At 43.0% G+C, this 20,664-nt stretch overlaps 1 protein-coding gene across 4 annotated transcripts in view; it reads left to right on the top strand.

Moving 5' to 3' along the window:
• Nucleotides 1-20,664, top strand: part of LOC147710112 (E3 ubiquitin-protein ligase TRIM39-like) — a 413,790-nt gene that overhangs the window by 220,808 nt on the left and 172,318 nt on the right. For 2 of the 4 annotated variants that reach the window (XM_086920810.1, XM_086920811.1), the window contains 2 exons: nt 5,192-5,254; nt 12,860-12,922. The exons of 1 other annotated variant lie outside the window; for it this stretch is intronic. In XM_086920810.1, coding sequence (XP_086776936.1) covers nt 5,192-5,254; nt 12,860-12,922 — 126 coding nt within the window. The remainder of the gene's footprint in view (nt 1-5,191; nt 5,255-12,859; nt 12,923-20,664) is intronic. One more of the 4 variants, XM_086920812.1, reaches the window with a different exon arrangement.

Below are 20,664 nucleotides of genomic sequence, written 5' to 3'. Positions count from 1 at the left end.
GAGGGCCGCCGATGTGAGAAGTGGGCCGCGCTAGGCCCTGAAGCCTGCCTGACCCGCATCACGTGACTGGGGCGCCGGTGACGTCTACCGCCACGCCCCCAGCCACGCCGGGCACAGATTGGTTGCCCCGCCGGGCAGCAGGAAGAGGGAACCTGGGTGAAGCCACTGAGGTCGCTGCCGGCCGGGAGACCAGAGGAAGAGGCCTGAGACCGGAGCGGGAGCCTACCCCGCCGGTCCGGTGGGCCAGGAAGCCTGAAGTGAGCCGGAGGAAGACCGGAGCGGGAGCCTACCCCGCCGGTCTGCAGCCGAGGGTTGGAGTGGAGAAGGAGGCGGGGCCGGGGCACTCTGCCGGTGCCAGCCCCGCCGCCACAAGGGAAGCGCCGCCGCCAGACCGGGGCTTGTATTGGGACCGGGGAGGGCTCGGAGGAACCAGAGAGCCCCTCCCTTCCAGCACCATCGCCGGAGGGCCCCAAAAGAAGCCTGGACTCTCCCCACACCGGACACCTCCGCAAGGGGCCTAGTGAGCCCGAAGAGACCGGTAAACCCCCGAAAAGGGGAAAGTTGTGGTTGGGCCCCCTTGGCCTTAACGAACTACCGCAGAGGGAGTTCGCCCCTCCCTGGGGGGAAACGAGTGACTATTGGGCCCTGGAAGTTAACCCCTGCCGGGGGTAGAGAGATTTATCAGGAAGTGCTGGGCCCAGCCCCAGGGATTAATCCTACTTCGCCTAGTAGCCTGCTCAGCCTAGGCCTTGTGCATGGCTTATCTGTTATGAAATGTTTGCTCTTGCTCAGAGAGGTGGTTACTAGCCCTAATGAGATGGTTGCCTTCCACCAGGAGAGGGTTGTTCTTACATAAGGAGAAGTTGCCTGATTCCTAAAATGCCTAGTTATCCCCTGGGTTGCTCCTTTGATGAAAAGTTTATGGAGATATGCTATGTCGAATATTGCGTTACCCCCTTTACTCCTGCAGTGAAATGATTCTTAAACTGAGCTGCATTGTGGTGACATGTTTAGTGTTATGCCTAAGCTAAGGTGATTGGTGCCCCTAAGCTGGCCTGACAAGTTATTCTAGGCCCTGTATATGCCCCTTGATAATGAGCCTGCCACACTGATTTCTGATAGGGGTTCCTGGCTAGTATGTGCTGTAATGCTATATTGTCTTTCCTTACAGGGGTGGGGATTGGCGTCATAACGCCTGAGGTGTATTGTTGCATGATGTGGGATTTTGAAATTACAGCTTCCCTAAGGATGAGACCCTGAGTTGGCCCCGCCAGATTGGCCCCAGGTCTAGTGTTTAATTAACCATCCTTTTTCCTTACAGCTATGGACTATGGACTCAACCCTTTTGTCCCATGTAGATAATTCCCCTGATGTACTTGGCTCCGGTGCCAGTTGGCGCCTTGTTGTGACTACCACTATTTTGTTCCTTTTTACCTTGCAGGTTGGAGACATAACTAAACTTAATCTTTTTCCAACCAAAGGTGGTGTCGTGACTCTTTTTGTAGTGTGATTTGTGTGTCGTCAGTGGGTACTGCGTGAATGCTTCACATGTCCTCGAAGTTTGGCCTGCCCGCTTGATGCCATGCTACCCCCTTGGAGATTTGGGTAACCCCCATTTCTTACACTTTTGTTTTTAAGAAGTGTCCTAATGTTGTACGTTTTTGCTGAAAAATCTTTTACAAATTTTGAGTAGTACTCTACCAGACCCAAAAATGCCCTTAGTCCTTCTTTGTTGGTAGGTACTGGTGCGTCCTTAATTGCTTTTATAAGTTCTTTTTTTGGTTTTATTCCCTCGCTTGAGATTTCGTGTCCTAGGTAGTTCACACAATTTTTACTAAATTTGCATTTTTTTGTATTCTGCTGTCATCCCACATTTTTTCAAATTTTTAACACTTGTATCAGTTTGCTATCATGTTCTTCTTGATCCTTTCCCATGACCAAGATGTCACCCGCCCCAGACATGCATTGGAGACAGGCTATAATGCACACAAGAGGAATAGAGCTGAGAAATGTCATTCCTGAACTAGAAAAATCAAATCCCACTTTACCAGCAAAGAAGATTTGTTTATTACAAATCCAATGATATGAAACCTAAAGCAGCTACCCCTATGAAATCAAGAATTACAGCTTAAAAGTGTATTAAGGATTTCTCAATGTTAACCCATGAAAGGAGAAGGCCTCACAGTAGTGAAAAACTAATTTAGGTGTTTGTCACTACCAGGATATGTAACACACACAGGCATTTGTCCTATCTTTTACTTACATTGAACCCTGCCCTTAGGGCCACTTTGGGTGGACCTATATGTAATAAAAGGGGAGTTTAAGGCTCGGCAAGTAGTTTTAAATGCCAGGTCGAAGTAACAGTAAACTTCACACACAGGCCCTGTAACGGCAGGCCTGAGACAGGTTTAAAAGGCTACTTATGAGGGTGGCACAATCAGTGCTGCAGGCCCACTAGTTGCAATTGAAATACGGGCCCTGGGTATGTTGTATACCACTTTATAAGGGACTTACCAGTAAATCAAATATGCCAATTAGGTATACACCTATGCCACCATGATTAGGGGAGAAGCACATGCACTTTAGTACTGATTAGCATTGGTAAAGTGCTTGGAGTCCCAAAGCCATCAAAAGGAGAATCAGCAAAACAGGAGGTAAAAGGTAAAACGTCTGGGGAAACACCACCCTAAGGATGTCCGGTCAAACACAGACCAATGAAAAATGAGCAGAAAATTTCCTTATTTAACTGAAACAGTTTTAAAGCATGATAAAAATTCCTATAAAATAGTGATTTTTCTTTTTTCATATCAAAACTTTCAGTGCACTTAAAACCCCTTAATGAATTCCCCCCACCCTTCATCAGCCAAGATCCCCATCAGAACACACCGGCCAGACCATGAAGAGGCACATGCACCAAGATTATTAATCCAAACTCTTATCTTAGTGCATGTGCCTCTGCTAGGGTGTTACAATTGTACATCTTCCTCATAATTTGGCCTTCCATTTTCTCTTAATAATACCACTTCACAATATTGATTGTCTCTATAGTATACAACAGGGTGGAGGGGATATTTATCCGATAGAACAAAAGTAGTTGCACAAAATGTCTATGACCCACAGCGTTATACTTAGTCCATTGGTATGAAATAAAGCCTTGGTAGGGCTATGGCATATATGATCCTTATTATTAAAGGAACTGGACATAATTTTTCCCACATAGATTTCAACTATTCCATCATCTCCCTACCAGGTTCCCAGCAGTAGATCTGTGACTTCCAGGTGTATTACCCTTAAAAATCAAAACTTTACTTTTAGACACATTGATTTTCACAAAGTGAGGATCAATAAACTGCTGTAAAAATGACAATTGATTTCTGAGCCCCTTTGGTGTTAAGTCGCGATTGACGGTCTCGTCTGTATAGAACAGACACGGGAAGTAGCATCCCTCAATTCTTGGTGGGTCTCCCTTGATGCTATCTAGGTGTTCTGGAAGATCAGAAATGTATATATAGGGCAAACCATAGCAGCCAGGTTTGGTTGACACCATTTTTAGTGGGGATTATAGATGACAAACCTTGGTCACCTCCTAATAGCACTTATCACCAAGTAGCGGAAAGAAAAGCAATGATGAATCTATGCAGTTTTTTTCATCATGTTGGGTGATCTCCTCTATCGAACCCCGTGACAAAATCTATTGAAGCTGCATAGACGTGGAGGCAATGAATAATAGCGTACTTTTCCGCAATTATTTGCAACATTGAGATGTGTCTGAAGTGCAGTGATTTTTGTTCTAAAACCAGCTTGTTTAATTAAAGTAAAGTAAAGTATATCTGATTTGATTGCACGCAGGGATTCTTTTAGCTTTTGGATACAATTGGATCTTCCATTGGACTTTTCAGAGATTAAACCAAAAGTGGATCAAGGAATAATAAAACAGCCAGTATTAGATTCATGGGTAAAATTAGCAGGGGTATCATTTTCACTTCTACCATTTACTACTCCTCATTTTGTAATCGATCCAGAAGTTTAGGACCTCTTTTATCTGTTTGTATGTTTGTAGGAACAATAGCAGGGCTCATGTTTTATTCTGCTTCTTTTTAAATATTTGTAAATACCCTAAGAGCATGATTTGATACTTTGGCATCAATATCGTCAAGTAATATTACATATTGAGAATCTTACTGTTTCAAGATCTCAGTTACAATGAGTGTTTCAATAATAAACTGCACATTGGAGGAATCGGGGGGATATATATGTTCACAAGTAAAACTGTCTCCTAAAGATGCACTCACCTTCATGTGAATTTTTATTGCCTTGATTGGGTTGGCGGCATGAGTAAAAGAACTGTGCGACCAGCTTTAATTGTTACTCATGAGTATAATCACACCCACCCTCCCCCTAGCATGCCCCTCCTATAGGTAGTTGCACTACAGCTCAGGACAAAATATCACTACTACTCAGTCTCCACAATTTTCCAGGTTTCCTCCATGCAAATGATGTCTGCGGCAAGACTATTTACACATTCTAGTTCATAACCATCGCTTCAGAGGCCTGCAGCATTCTATAGGAAACCACTTTTAGGCCATTATCAACTGCACCAGTGGCTCTTGGTCCCCAAGAACCGCCTAGAGTTGAAGGCATCTGCTAGCCATCTCTCCCTGCAATATAAAAACTATACAAAGCATCTAAAACATGTGGGAAAGTGAAAAGATGAAATGAACTTTACTTTCTGAGAACATTTTGTTTAAGATTTCTTTTAAGGCTGAAGGTAGGCACCATCTGTGCCCAATCCACTTCTTATATCCAAATCGCACTCCATCGGAGTTGGCTATATTTTTCAACTTTGGCTTTTAGGCACTAGGTTTTATTAAAAAATTAAATTCATTACTCCAGTTTTACTCATTGGATTTTTGTTGTTTTGGTGACAAATAATTTAATAAAATGCTCTCCATTATTAGGTCGAATCCTAGCGGCAGCGCACATGCGCTGCAAGGCATGCTGTATTAGGGTATGCACTTGTCAAATTTGCGGGATTTTAACTTGAATCAGATCCAACAAAAGTCCTTATGATGCCAATTGTTTTGTTTTGATATTAAGGTGGAGCCATGGCTTGAAATCAAATAACAGTTTTTGTCACACAAAAAAAGTCTCTTGTTCAATATACTCTTCAGTTTTCTCTTTTATCTTTCAGATCCAGTGAGGGACCCCATGACATCTCCTGGGATACCCCTCGGAAAAACACAGGAGAAGCCAGGTAAGGAAACTCGTTTTTCTTTCCTTGTTTTTAGAGGAGAAGCCAGGTAAGGAAACTCGTTTTTCTTTCCTTGTTTTTAGAGGAGAAGCCAGGTAAGGAAACTCGTTTTTCTTTCCTTGTTTTTAGAACATGAAAACATTTGGCTTTATTGTGATCTAAATCACCCGTACCTATAAAAAGCAGAAATCAAAAAATAACTTAGACCTGACAAGCGGATACCACACTTCCTGTCTTTGATACTTCCTCAGAATAACCCCCTATTGTATGAGGCGAAGAAAAGGAGGAGGGGGAAAAAAATAAAAGAAACGTCGGTTTTATTTTTTTCTCGGTCTTTTTAGAATTCACACCCCTTACCAAAACCAAGCAGTGATAAGATGATGGATGTGAGTCGGTTCCGAAATTCGAGGCGATAAGGGTGAATAAAGGCTAAATTAAGGACTTGAAGAATCGAGAGCAGAGCTCTGTTTCAGAGCCCGTTTGCCTCCCTCGCTTCGACCAAAGATACAGCCCCGTACCTGGCTTAGCCACGTTTCTCCAGAAACGTGGCGGGCGTTGAGCCTGACGTGGGACGCTGCTCTGTGGCTGCGTATTTACCGTGTCTCTGCAGGCTGTCCCTGAACCGGGATCTCCGATTCTCTGTTACTCCAGTATCTTGTTTTCTTTCCCCAGGTCTGTCGAGGCTCCTTGTCGCAGAACGGTTCAAGCCTCTGGGATTTTCCAATCTCCCGCTACTCCTGAGGAAGTCCGTGGGTCTAGGCTGGGCTCTCGTTTTGTCGAGAGGTCCGTTATCATCTTTTTGTCTCTTCCGAGGGATTCTCCGATCAGGGTTCTCTCTAGCAACAACCCTTCTTCCCACTCTGTGGGTTTAAAAACTCCTCCCTTCTTATTAATTGGCTGCACAGGTATCCCATGAGGGTCCTTACTTCTGACGTCGAAGTCTGTAAAGTGACCACTCTGGAACTGGGTGATGTTCCAAGTATATGTTTATTCACAGACAACACACCAAAGCTTGTGTGTACAGGAACAGCCAAACGCCAACTGACAATCAACTGTGAACTGTCACATGGAATTCTCAGCTGTCAACATTCCAGCTGATTTGAACCAATATCGCGCAGGGGAAATGCATGCGCAAAGGAGGGTAAAGGAAAGAGAGAAAGGGTTAATACACAACACATCTCCTTCCCTAAGGAGTAAACCAACAAAGACACGTTGCAATTCACAGTATACTAAAACACAGTACTAATAACAATCAAAGTCTTTGTATTTGCTGGGTTTACTCAGAACCCTGCCAAAGCTACTAGTGCTAGCCCTTACTTCACCAGCATCACCGATAGGAGCATTAGCTGGTGCTGCTACCAACGGTTCCTCTTCATATGGTAAGGAGCTTCCTGTCCCTTCATAGTGATGGTTGCTCTCCACATCTTCACGCTCAGGTTCGTCTTGTCCATTTTCTGAAGCACAGATGCCAAACGTGTCCTGGGATGCTGCGGAGCCCTCAGTGCTGAGGTCCCCGCGTTCGCCAATAGATTCAATGGTCTCTTGGTTCTGTCCGACCTGGTTATCCAGAGCTCCAGATGATTTACCACTGAAATCTTTTTCTGGTTCAGATTCCTCTTCCTCTAGTATTGACCATTTGCAGTTGGACCCCTCTAGCACGGGTCTCTGTTCAGTCCTTTCTCTTTGGTTAACTTCCCCTCCGCGGCAGACTGAAATTGCAGAGGCATGTCACACTCTACCATCACTGAGTAAGGCGGAATTACAAAAAACTTTCTTAACTTCCAAAGGCTCTGTAAACCTGTTTTCACCTTTGACAATGTGTCCACTTTTCTTTACTCTTACTCTGTTGCTCACATTGATACTAAACTCTTTACAATTCCTACTCTTGTCATATTTTCCTTTGTATGCAATTCGCGGCTCCATAATCCTTTTCCTGATAGTGTCCACCGACCATTCCTTTTCCTTTGCCGACTTGATCCAACCAATATTGTCTTTGGATATCGGGGTTCTACCTCTCATAACTTCAAATGGGCTCACCATTGTTTTCACTCCGGGAGTAATTCTGTACCCCCAAACCATTTTGTTAACCTCTTTCCTCCAACATTTTCCATTGTTGTTAGCTAGTTGGATGGTTTCTTTCATCACCCTATTAAATCTCTCTACGGCCCCATTCCCGGCAGGGTGGTATACTGAGGTAGTTTTATGGGTGATTCCGTTCCTTTTCACACATTTTTTTAACGCATCTGAGGTGAATTGTCTTCCGTTATCGCTCACTATAGTCTTTGGAATTCCTTCTCTGATGAATAAGTCTTCCATGAATATAAGCACCTCACTAGTGTCCATTTTCTCACAAACCTTTACCTCTGGCCACTTAGACAGGTGATCTACCAACACCAGTACGTACACCACTTCATCCTGCCATTTAATGGGCCCCCTTACATCTACGCCAATTCTTTCCCAAGGCATTTTTGGGCACTGCAAAGGCTGGAGCGGGGGTCGTAGAGTTGTCTGTGTATTACAGAGTTCTCACATTCGATGCAGTTTCTTATAGCTCTTTTAATTTGTATGTCACATCTAGGCCACCAGTACCAACATTTTATTCTCTGTTTGGTTTTGTTTATTCCCAAATGTCCTTCATGGCATATTTTTATTATCCTTTCCCTAAGATTCTTCGGTGGTAAGACTTTTCCTTGTCTTAAAATGAGGTTGTCCTCCACTGATAACTCGTTTTTTAGTTCCCAAAATGCTCGTAACTCTGTCTCCATACGATTTTTCCTCGGCCATCCATGTATGATGTGTTCTTTGACTCTTTGTAATTGTATATCACTAGAACACTCCTTTATCCACTCACTTTTTTTTATAGTTGGAAATTACTCGTTGATACTGGCAACACACAGTTCTTCTTCTTGTGCCTCTTTTTGGTATTTTGTACTGGTAGTCTGCTAAGGAAATCCGCCACCACATTTTTGACTCCAGGTAGGTACTGTACTTCGTAATTATAATCCAATAGTCTTATGGATAGGCGTGCTAAAAGTGGTGATGCGTTGTACAACTTTTTCACCGTTAATATTTTAATTAAAGGCTTGTGATCACACCGCAGTATTATTTTTCCCCCCCAAATGTATTGTCGGAAGTGCTCTATTCCCCACATGCAAGCCAGTGCCTCTCTTTCAATTATAGAGCACCTTTCCTCTGTTGCGTTAAAGAGCGCGATGCAAATGCAATGGTAACTTCCTTTCCAGTGTTTTCTATTTGCGTGAGTACCGCACCAATTCCTTTTCCGCTAGCATCCGTAGTGATTACACAATCCAGATTGCCATCAAATCCCTGCAGAGGTGGTGCCTCACAAATTTCTTTTTTTAGTTGTTTAAAACTTTCTTCACATCCTTGTGTCCATTCATATTTGCTTTTGTTTTTAAGAAGTGTCCTAATGTTGTACGTTTTTGCTGAAAAATCTTTTACAAATTTTGAGTAGTACTCTACCAGACCCAAAAATGCCCTTAGTTCTTCTTTGTTGGTAGGTACTGGTGCGTCCTTAATTGCTTTTATAAGTTCTTTTTTTGGTTTTATTCCCTCGCTTGAGATTTCGTGTCCTAGGTAGTTCACACAATTTTTACTAAATTTGCATTTTTTTGTATTCTGCTGTCATCCCACATTTGTCTAATTTTTAACACTTGTATCAGTTTGCTATCATGTTCTTCTTGATCCTTTCCCATGACCAAGATGTCACCCGCCCCAGACATGCATTGGAGACAGGCTATAATGCACACAAGAGGAATAGAGCCGAGAAATGTCATTCCTGAACTAGAAAAATCAAATTCCACTTTACCAGCAAAGAAGATTTGTTTATTACAAATCCAATGATATGAAACCTAAAGCAGCTACCCCTATGAAATCAAGAATTAAAGCTTAAAAGTGTATTAAGGATTTCTCAATGTTAACCCATGAAAGGAGAAGGCCTCACAGTAGTGAAAAACTAAGGGGTCGATTAGGATCGCGGACGGACCTGCGTCCGTCCGCGACCCCAGAGCAGGAGGGAACCTCCGCATGGCATGCGGAGTTCCCTCCTGTTCAATTAGGATGTGACCGCCACCCTGGCGGTCACATCCTCTATTTTTAACATTGCCGCGGGTGCAGCTTCAAGCTGCACCCGCGGCAATGTTAAAAATGCACGCATTGCATTTGCATGCAGAAAGAGGCAGGCACCGCGCGGTGCCTGCCGCTTTCTGCATGCAAATGCAGGGGGGTACCATAGGTACCCCCCATGTGCACCCCCCACCCCCCCTTCACCTAGGGGGCCCGCAACGGGCCCCCGCAGTGAAGTTCCGTATGCTTTTCCGCAGCGGAAAACCCGCCGCAGAAAAGCATACTTTACTGGCCATCCTAATATGGTGGACGGTGTCTGGAAGTAAACCGTCACCATATTAGAGCTTTTCCGCCGCGGTTGTAATCCGACCGCGGCGGAAAAGCTGCGGACGGAAACCAGGACCCACCAGCTATCCTAATCTGGCGGTGGGTCTTTGGTCAGTCCGCTGAGGATTTTCCGCATCCTTGGGGCCGGCGGTGGCTTCCGCCGGTCCCGAGGATGCGGAAAATCCGCTATCATAATGACCCCCTAATTTAGGTGTTTGTCACTACCAGGATATGTAACACACACAAGCATTTGTCCTATCTTTTACTTACATTGAACCCTGCCCTTAGGGCCACTTTGGGTGGACCTATATGTAATAAAAGGGGAGTTTAAGGCTCGGCAAGTAGTTTTAAATGCCAGGTCGAAGTAACAGTAAACTTCACACACAGGCCCTGTAACGGCAGGCCTGAGACAGGTTTAAAAGGCTACTTATGAGGGTGGCACAATCAGTGCTGCAGGCCCACTAGTTGCAATTGAAATACGGGCCCTGGGTATGTTGTATACCACTTTATAAGGGACTTACCAGTAAATCAAATACGCCAATTAGGTATACACCTATGTCACCATGATTAGGGGAGAAGCACATGCACTTTAGTACTGATTAGCATTGGTAAAGTGCTTGGAGTCCCAAAGCCATCAAAAGGAGAATCAGCAAAACAGGAGGTAAAAGGTAAAACGTCTGGGGAAACACCACCCTAAGGATGTCCGGTCAAACACAGACCAATGAAAAATGAGCAGAAAAGTTCCTTATTTAACTGAAACAGTTTTAAAGCATGATAAAAATTCCTATAAAATAGTGATTTTTCTTTTTTCATATCAAAACTTTCAGTGCACTTAAAACCCCTTAATGAATTCCCCCCACCCTTCATCAGCCAAGATCCCCATCAGAACACACCGGCCAGACCATGAAGAGGCACATGCACCTAGATTATTAATCCAAACTCTTATCTTAGTGCATGTGCCTCTGCTAGGGTGTTACAATTGTACATCTTCCTCATAATTTGGCCTTCCATTTTCTCTTAATAATACCACTTCACAATATTGATTGTCTCTATAGTATACAACAGGGTGGAGGGGATATTTATCCGATAGAACAAAAGTAGTTGCACAAAATGTCTATGACCCACAGCGTTATACTTAGTCCATTGGTATGAAATAAAGCCTTGGTAGGGCTATGGCATATATGATCCTTATTATTAAAGGAACTGGACATAATTTTTCCCACATAGATTTCAACTATTCCATCATCTCCCTACCAGGTTCCCAGCAGTAGATCTGTGACTTCCAGGTGTATTACCCTTAAAAATCAAAACTTTACTTTTAGACACATTGATTTTCACAAAGTGAGGATCAATAAACTGCTGTAAAAATGACAATTGATTTCTGAGCCCCTTTGGTGTTAAGTCGCGATTGACGGTCTCGTCTGTATAGAACAGACACGGGAAGTAGCATCCCTCAATTCTTGGTGGGTCTCCCTTGATGCTATCTAGGTGTTCTGGAAGATCAGAAATGTATATATAGAGCAAACCATAGCAGCCAGGTTTGGTTTACACCATTTGTAGTGGGGATTATAGATGACAAACCTTGGTCACCTCCTAATAGCACTTATCACCAAGTAGCGGAAAGAAAAGCAATGATGAATCTATGCAGTTTTTTTCATCATGTTGGGTGATCTCCTCTATCGAACCCCGTGACAAAATCTATTTAAGCTGCATAGACGTGGAGGCAATGAATAATAGCGTACTTTTCCGCAATTATTTGCAACATTGAGATGTGTCTGAAGTGCAGTGATTTTTGTTCTAAAACCAGCTTGTTTAATTAAAGTAAAGTAAAGTATATCTGATTTTATTGCACGCAGGGATTCTTTTAGCTTTTGGTTACAATTGGATCTTCCATTGGACTTTTCAGAGATTAAACCAAAAGTGGATCAAGGAATAATAAAACAGCCAGTATTAGATTCATGGGTAAAATTAGCAGGGGTATCATTTTCACTTCTACCATTTACTACTCCTCATTTTGTAATCGATCCAGAAGTTTAGGACCTCTTTTATCTGTTTGTAGGAACAATAGCAGGGGTAATTTTTTATTCTGCTTCTTTTTAAATATTTGTAAATACCCTAAGAGCATGATTTGATACTTTGGCATCAATATCGTCAAGTAATATTACATATTGAGAATCTTACTGTTTCAAGATCTCAGTTACAATGAGTGTTTCAATAATAAACTGCACATTGGAGGAATCGGGGGGATATATATGTTCACAAGTAAAACTGTCTCCTAAAGATGCACTCACCTTCATGTGAATTTTTATTGCCTTGATTGGGTTGGCGGCATGAGTAAAAGAACTGTGCGACCAGCTTTAATTGTTACTCATGAGTATAATCACACCCACCCTCCCCCTAGCATGCCCCTCCTATAGGTAGTTGCACTACAGCTCAGGACAAAATATCACTACTACTCAGTCTCCACAATTTTCCAGGTTTCCTCCATGCAAATGATGTCTGCGGCAAGACTATTTAAACATTCTAGTTCATAACCATCGCTTCAGAGGCCTGCAGCATTCTATAGGAAACCACTTTTAGGCCATTATCAACTGCACCAGTGGCTCTTGGTCCCCAAGAACCGCCTAGAGTTGAAGGCATCTGCTAGCCATCTCTCCCTGCAATATAAAAACTATACAAAGCATCTAAAACATGTAGGAAAGTGAAAAGATGAAATGAACTTTACTTTCTGAGAACATTTTGTTTAAGATTTCTTTTAAGGCTGAAGGTATGCACCATCTGTGCCCAATCCACTTCTTATATCCAAATCGCACTCCATCGAAGTTGGCTATATTTTTCAACTTTGGCTTTTAGGCACTAGGTTTTATTAAAAAATTAAATTCATTACTCCAGTTTTACTCATTGGATTTTTGTTGTTTTGGTGACAAATAATTTAATAAAATGCTCTCCATTATTAGGTCGAATCCTAGCGGCAGCGCACATGCGCTGCAAGGCATGCTGTATTAGGGTATGCACTTGTCAAATTTGCGGGATTTTAACTTGAATCAGATCCAACAAAAGTCCTTATGATGCCAATTGTTTTGTTTTGTTTTGATATTAAGGTGGAGCCATGGCTTGAAATCAAATAACAGTTTTTGTCACACAAAAAAAGTCTCTTGTTCAATATACTCTTCAGTTTTCTCTTTTATCTTTCAGATCCAGTGAGGGACCCCATGACATCTCCTGGGATACCCCTCGGAAAAACACAGGAGAAGCCAGGTAAGGAAACTCGTTTTTCTTTCCTTGTTTTTAGAGGAGAAGCCAGGTAAGGAAACTCGTTTTTCTTTCCTTGTTTTTAGAACATGAAAACATTTGGCTTTATTGTGATCTAAATCACTCGTACCTATAAAAAGCAGAAATCAAAAAATAACTTAGACCTGACAAGCGGATACCACACTTCCTGTCTTTGATACTTCCTCGGAATAACCCCCTATTGTATGAGGCGAAGAAAAGGAGGAGGGGGAAAAAATAAAAGAAACGTCGGTTTTATTTTTTTCTCGGTCTTTTTAGAATTCACACCCCTTACCAAAACCAAGCAGTGATTAGATGATGGATGTGAGTCGGTTCCGAAATTCGAGGCGATAAGGGTGAATAAAGGCTAAATTAAGGATTTGAAGAAGCGAGAGCAGAGCTCTGTTTCAGAGCCCGTTTGCCTCCCTCGCTTCGACCAAAGATACAGCCCCGTACCTGGCTTAGCCACGTTTCTCCAGAAACGTGGCGGGCTTTGAGCCTTACGTGGGACGCTGCTCTGTGGCTGCGTATTTACCGTGTCTCTGCAGGCTGTCCCGGAACCGGGATCTCCGATTCTCTGTTACTCCAGTATCTTGTTTTCTTTCCCCAGGTCTGTCGAGGCTCCTTGTCGCAGAACGGTTCAAGCCTCTGGGATTTTCCAATCTCCCGCTACTCCTGAGGAAGTCCGTGGGTCTGGGCTGGGCCCTCGTTTTGTCGAGAGGTCCGCTATCATCTTTTTGTCTCTTCCGAGGGATTCTCCGACCAGGGTTCTCTCTAGCAACAACCCTTCTTCCCGCTCTGTGGGTTTAAAAACTCCTCCCTTCTTATTAATTGGCTGCACAGGTATCCCATGAGGGTCCTTACTTCTGACGTCGAAGTCTGTAAAGTGACCACTCTGGAACTGGGTGATGTTCCAAGTATATGTTTATTCACAGACAACACACCAAAGCTTGTGTGTACAGGAACAGCCAAACGCCAACTGACAATCAACTGTGAACTGTCACATGGAATTCTCAGCTGTCAACATTCCAGCTGATTTGAACCAATATCGCTCAGGGGAAATGCATGCGCAAAGGAGGGTAAAGGAAAGAGAGAAAGGGTTAATACACAACACATCTCCTTCCATAAGGAGTAAACCAACAAAGACACGTTGCAATTCACAGTATACTAAAACACAGTACTAATAACAATCAAAGTCTTTGTATTTGCTGGGTTTACTCAGAACCCTGCCAAAGCTACTAGTGCTAGCCCTTACTTCACCAGCATCACCGATAGGGGCATTAGCTGGTGCTGCTACCAACGGTTCCTCTTCATATGGTAAGGAGCTTCCTGTCCCTTCATAGTGATGGTTGCTCTCCACATCTTCACGCTCAGGTTCGTCTTGTCCATTTTCTGAAGCACAGATGTCAAACGTGTCCTGGGATGCTGCGGAGCCCTCAGTGCTGAGGTCCCCGCGTTCGCTAATAGATTCAATGGTCTCTTGGTTCTGTCCGACCTGGTTATCCAGAGCTCCAGATGATTTACCACTGCAATCTTTTTCTGGTTCAGATTCCTCTTCCTCTAGTATTGACCATTTGCAGTTGGACCCCTCTAGCACGGGTCTATGTTCAGTCCTTTCTCTTTGGTTAACTTCCCCTCCGCGGCAAACTGAAATTGCAGAGGCATGTCACACTCTACCATCACTGAGTAAGGCGGAATTACAAAAAACTTTCTTAACTTCCAAAGGCGCTGTAAACCTGTTTTCATCTTTGACAATGTCCACTTTTCTTTACTCTTACTCTGTTGCTCACATTGATACTAAACTCTTTACAATTCCTACTCTTGTCATATTTTCCTTTGTATGCAATTTGCGCCTCCATAATCCTTTTCCTGATAGTGTCCACCGACCATTCCTTTTCCTTTGCCGACTTGATCCAACCAATATTGTCTTTGGATATCGGGGTTCTACCTCTCATAACTTCAAATGGGCTCACCATTGTTTTCACTCCGGGAGTAATTCTGTACCCCCAAACCATTTTGTTAACCTCTTTCCTCCAACATTTTCCATTGTTGTTAGCTAGTTGGATGGTTTCTTTCATCACCCTATTAAATCTTTCTACGGCCCCATTCCCGGCAGGGTGGTATACTGAGGTAGTTTTATGGGTGATTCCGTTCCTTTTCACACATTTGTTTAACGCATCTGAGGTGAATTGTCTTCCGTTATCGCTCACTATAGTCTTTGGAATTCCTTCTCTGATGAATAAGTCTTCCATGAATATAAGCACCTCACTAGTGTCCATTTTCTCACAAACCTTTACCTCTGGCCACTTAGACAGGTGATCTACCAACACCAGTACGTACACCACTTCATCCTGCCATTTAATGGGCCCCCTTACATCTACACCAATTCTTTCCCAAGGCATTTTTGGGCACTGCAAAGGCTGGAGCGGGGGTCGTAGAGTTGTCTGTGTATTATCAGAGTTCTCACATTCGATGCAGTTTCTTATAGCTCTTTCAATTTGTATGTCACATCTAGGCCACCAGTACCAACATTTTATTCTCTGTTTGGTTTTGTTTATTCCCAAATGTCCTTCATGGTATATTTTTATTATCCTTTCCCTAAGATTCTTCGGTGGTAAGACTTTTCCTTGTCTTAAAATGAGATTGTCCTCCACTGATAACTCGTTTTTTAGTTCCCAAAATGCTCGTAACTCTGTCTCCATACGGTTTTTCCTCGGCCATCCATGTATGATGTGTTCTTTGACTCTTTGTAATTGTATATCACTAGAACACTCCTTTATCCACTCACTTTTTTTATAGTTGGAAATTCCTCGCTGATACTGGCAACACACAGTTCTTCTTCTTGTGCCTCTTTTTGGTATTTTGTACTGGTAGTCTGCTAAGGAAATCCGCCACCACATTTTCGACTCCAGGTAGGTACTGTACTTCGTAATTATAATCCAATAGTCTTATGGATAGGCGTGCTAAAAGTGGTGATGCGTTGTACAACTTTTTCACCGTTAATACTTTAATTAAAGGCTTGTGATCACACCGCAGTATTATTTTTCCCCCCCAAATGTATTGTCGGAAGTGCTCCATTCCCCACATGCAAGCCAGTGCCTCTCTTTCAATTATAGAGCACCTTTCCTCTGTTGCCGTTAAAGAGCGCGATGCAAATGCAATGGTAACTTCCTTTCCAGTGTTTTCTATTTGCGTGAGTACCGCACCAATTCCTTTTCCGCTAGCATCCGTAGTGATTACACAATCCAGATTGCCATCAAATCCCTGCAGAGGTGGTGCCTCACAAATTTCTTTTTTTAGTTGTTTAAAACTTTCTTCACATCCTTGTGTCCATTCATATTTGCTTTTGTTTTTAAGAAGTGTCCTAATGTTGTACGTTTTTGCTGAAAAATCTTTTACAAATTTTGAGTAGTCCTCTCCCGGACCCAAAAATGCCCTTAGTTCTTCTTTGTTGGTAGGTACTGGTGCGTCCTTAATTGCTTTTATAAGTTCTTTTTTTGGTTTTATTCCCTCGCTTGAGATTTCGTGTCCTAGGTAGTTCACACAATTTTTACTAAATTTGCATTTTTTTGTATTCTGCTGTCATCCCACATTTGTCTAATTTTTAACACTTGTATCAGTTTGCTATCATGTTCTTCTTGATCCTTTCCCATGACCAAGATGTCATCCTGGAAGATGAGTATGTTTTTAACTCCCTTAAAAAAATTCTGCAACAGTCTTTGAAATAACGCCGCAGCAGACGCTATGCCAAAAGGTACCCTCTTGAACCTGCAACACCCGAATGGTGAAATTAAAGTGGTGAGGTGTTTGCTATCTGGGTGTAAAGGTACCTGATGGTATGCTGCGGCCAGATCAATTGTTGAGAACACTCTCATACCCTTGGTGAGGGATAACATTTCTCCAATTCTTGGTAAGGATTATTGGTCTGAGAATGTTCTTATTTAAGTCTCTTAGGTCCATGCATAGCCTCAGTTTTCTGTTAGGTCGCCTTGCGACCACCAGGGGTGCGACCCACTCAGCTGATTCTGTAGTTTCGATTATGTCCGCTTCCAGTAGTTTATTGATTTCATCTCTAACTTCCTCTCTTAGTGTTAAAGGTACATGTCTGACCTTGTGTACACAGTGAATGGCATTATCTTTTTTATTTTGTGCTGGAAGCCTTTTAATTTGCCAATTTTTCCATTAAATACATTTGGGAATCTTTCTATGAGGTCACCACTTGTTAGATTGTCCTGTTGCATAACTAGAACCGGTTCCGAACTGTTAGGGTTTAGAGTAATACCAAGTTTCCTTTGGTCCTTCCACCCTAATACAGATGGACCAGTGGCTGCGATGTACATTTTGCTGTTCATGTCACGTTCTTTGAATACAAAATTACGTTTTGTGAAACCCACTAACTCAATCGGTTCTCCTGTGAAGGTTCTCAATGTTATATCAGGTTTCTCCATTTTGTTGCCAAGAACTTCTTGAAATTTATATTTCCATACTTCGCGGTTAACAATTGTGCATGGAGAACCGGAGTCGGCTATTATTTCCATCTCGACACCCCCCTATTGTCATTCTGCACAATGGTTTCTTCTTGATTTTGTTACTCTCCTCTTCCTTATTTTCTGTTTCTTCTGTCACGTTTAATACACATAAATTGTATTCAGAGTCCTCTGATGAGTTAGTGTTCTCTTCTCCTTCCTGTAGGACATACTTAACTTTTGTTCTTTCCTTTCTAATGCATGCTTTTTGGAAATGACCGATGAGACCACACTTGCCATATTTGTTGTTTCGTGCCGGACAATTCCAATCGTTTGCCAGGTGTTTGCTGCTACCGCATCGATAACCCTTCAACTCCTCATATTTCTTTCCGTAATTGCTTGGTATAGGCCTGTCATTTCCTCTGCTCTTGAAATCTCCAATTTTCCTTCTTGTCCCAATAACTTTCGCTACGACATTAGACTCATTTTTGTTTTATTCTCATTGATGACTTCCTTGGCACACCGTCCTGTCAATTCCGCTTTTTTTACAATGTCAATGACATGTTGCAAAGGTTTCTCGCCTTTAGCCCACAACGCATCCTGTATGTTCGGATTTGCAGCGCACATAACTATTTGGTCTCTTATTAAGTCATCGTGCATATTCTCAAATTTGCATGTTAATGCCAAGTTCTTTAATGCAGCCACATAACCGTCTATACTTTCATCTTTTCCTTGTTTTCTCCTCTAGAATGTATACCTGTGAACTGCTACGCATACTGTAGGTTTATATATGGCTGGGATACCCATCACCCCCTCCCAACACCATCCCCAAGCAGTGGCGTCACTAGGGGGGTGCGGGGGGTGCGGACCGCACCGGGTGACACCATCCCCTGGGGTGACACCATGAGTGAGCCTCTGCTTTAAATCGCTACATAAATCTCCTGATTTATGTAGCGATTTAAAGCAGAGGCTCACTCACGGTGTCACCCCATGTGATGAGGACCCCTTACCCGGCCGCCGGCCAATATTGTGCAATTAGCTCAGCTATACGACGTCGAGGACGTTGGAAACGTCACTCACGTGACCCGCCGTTTACAACGCCTGTGAAGGGTGTTATCGAAAGGAGCGTGCATCACTCACGTGACCCGCCATTTTCAACGCCTGTGAAGGGTGTTGTTGAAAGGAGCGCGTTTAATTTCTCTTTGCATAAAATGCCCGGAGATCGCCCTGTGCTTTGAAAGAGGAGCTTTGCATGGGCTGTGCTATCCCATGTCTTAACCTAGATGGAGGGTCAGGGGTTCCAGGCACCTGAGGCACCGGCACGTGAGAACAACAGATACCTGCTGCTGATTAAGGTCCAGAGTTTTAATGTACCTGTGTAAAATGCGTTTTGTTGCTGTCCCTCCATATCTTGCTTTGTTTGTAGTTTGAGTAAGAGGATGGTGGTGGAATAGAAGATTGAGATAGAATAGGGAATCTGCTCAGTCCAGGCATGGGGCGATTGAATTCATTGCCTGAAACTGGAAGTTGCGATTTAGCCTGGTCTCTTGTCCCTTTTTTGTCACTGGTTAGGTGGGCTCTACAAAGCAGGCCACATCGCACATTCAAGCTGTGATAAGTGACGGGGTCCATGATGACTTGACTAGAGAGCTCAGGCTGTGGTAGGGACTGCAGTTGTGGGCTCGCTGGGACGTACACTACCTCACCTGCACTAAAGTGCTAATCTGCGCACATTATTTATTGTTGGTGTTACTGCTGTGGTGGCATAGTAACTGCTCCTCATTTAGCAAAATCCCTTCCCTAGGCCAGTCCCGATTTCAGGGGTTCATCTCACCAATATTTCCACACCCCTGCATTGTGGTCTGTTGGACCATTTGAATTTTGGCTAGCTTGTGGTTGGAAGAGTTGAGCAGTAATGGGTAATGGAAGTAGCCAGGCCATTGGGGCATGTGAAGATTCAGGGGAGTGAGATGGCTATTAAATATTGGCTGCAGCACGGTTGAGTAAAATGATACTCCTGGATCTGTGGGATGGGAAGAATAACTAGCAGTTGTACTAATGGTATATGGAGATGTGTACACACATATGATGTGCATATATATATTTGATTTGACCATTCCTGGCGTCTGGTTGCCAAACTGGTTTCTGGTAATGAAAGACCGGCACTTGGGCATTTGAAGTTATTTCAAGCAATGATGCCAGAACAAGGGCAACCATTAGCAGTATCTGTCCATGTGTGTTTTATTACGTGAGTATTCTAAGGAAAATGATGTACTGATATATATGACCAAAGTTAGTGTCTTAATTAAAAATGAACGCCTGCTATTTCAGTGTAAAGTGTTTATTTGCAGAAAATGATAAGCTGATGTTTGGGAAGTAAGGAAGCAAATCTCTAAAATATGTTTCAATATTTTATTTGCTCTATCATTGATGCTGAGACGGACATCCTTATTCAAGATTTGTGTACTACTGCTTATTGAAGATGCTATGACATAAATTCCATGCGGTGAAAAACTGTAATTGGTCTTGGCTTGGCAGTTTGGGTTGAACTGTTCCGATTGAAGCAGGACTGAGACTGATTTAGGATCTGCAATGAGTAAAAGGGTTTTGGACTGGAATGTGTACCCTAAAGTAATTTCCAGCGGCTGAGATTAGCTGAAGCATTTCAACAGTTCTTTTCTGTTTATTTTTTTTCTCTCCCATCATGGGTAGATCTAAAGATGAGTCTCTTTGAGAGTCCACTTCAAAGCGTACGGGGGGACAGAGTGGTAAAGAACACAGTGGCGAAAAAACATTTATATGCTGCGCCTTTGTTGTCGTGCCCACTTTACATACAAATGCTTATAAACAATTTTCTATTATATTTCTACAATTAGTGATTAAACACTTAAACATCCAATAAATGAATGGAAGGAGGGCAGTCAGCAAGCTTTGGCCGCGACTTACTGCATGATGGAACTCCTCCGAGTCCGCCAGTCACTGGCGGACTCGGAGGAGGTCCATCATGGGGTAAGTCGTGAGGGGGTGACACCATGAGTTACCGCACTGGGTGACACCAACCCTAGTGACGCCACTGTCCCCAAGAATGGGAAGACGGAAACAATTCTTGAGCTTTTGGAAGGCGGGATGGAGTTACCCTCCCGGCCGTATTTATTAAAATATGAAACAAAATTAAAACATTAAAATAACAGTTTCATATCATGTACAATTTCATTTACACATTACGATGTTTATTGGCTAACCTTAACATATCTCTAATACAAA

Source organism: Lissotriton vulgaris, chromosome 5 (assembly GCF_964263255.1).
Source record: "Lissotriton vulgaris chromosome 5, aLisVul1.2, whole genome shotgun sequence".
Taxonomy (NCBI): Eukaryota; Metazoa; Chordata; class Amphibia; order Caudata; family Salamandridae; genus Lissotriton; species Lissotriton vulgaris.
The sequence above is the reverse complement of the archived record's forward strand: the minus strand, read 5'-3'. Positions and strand labels throughout refer to the sequence as shown.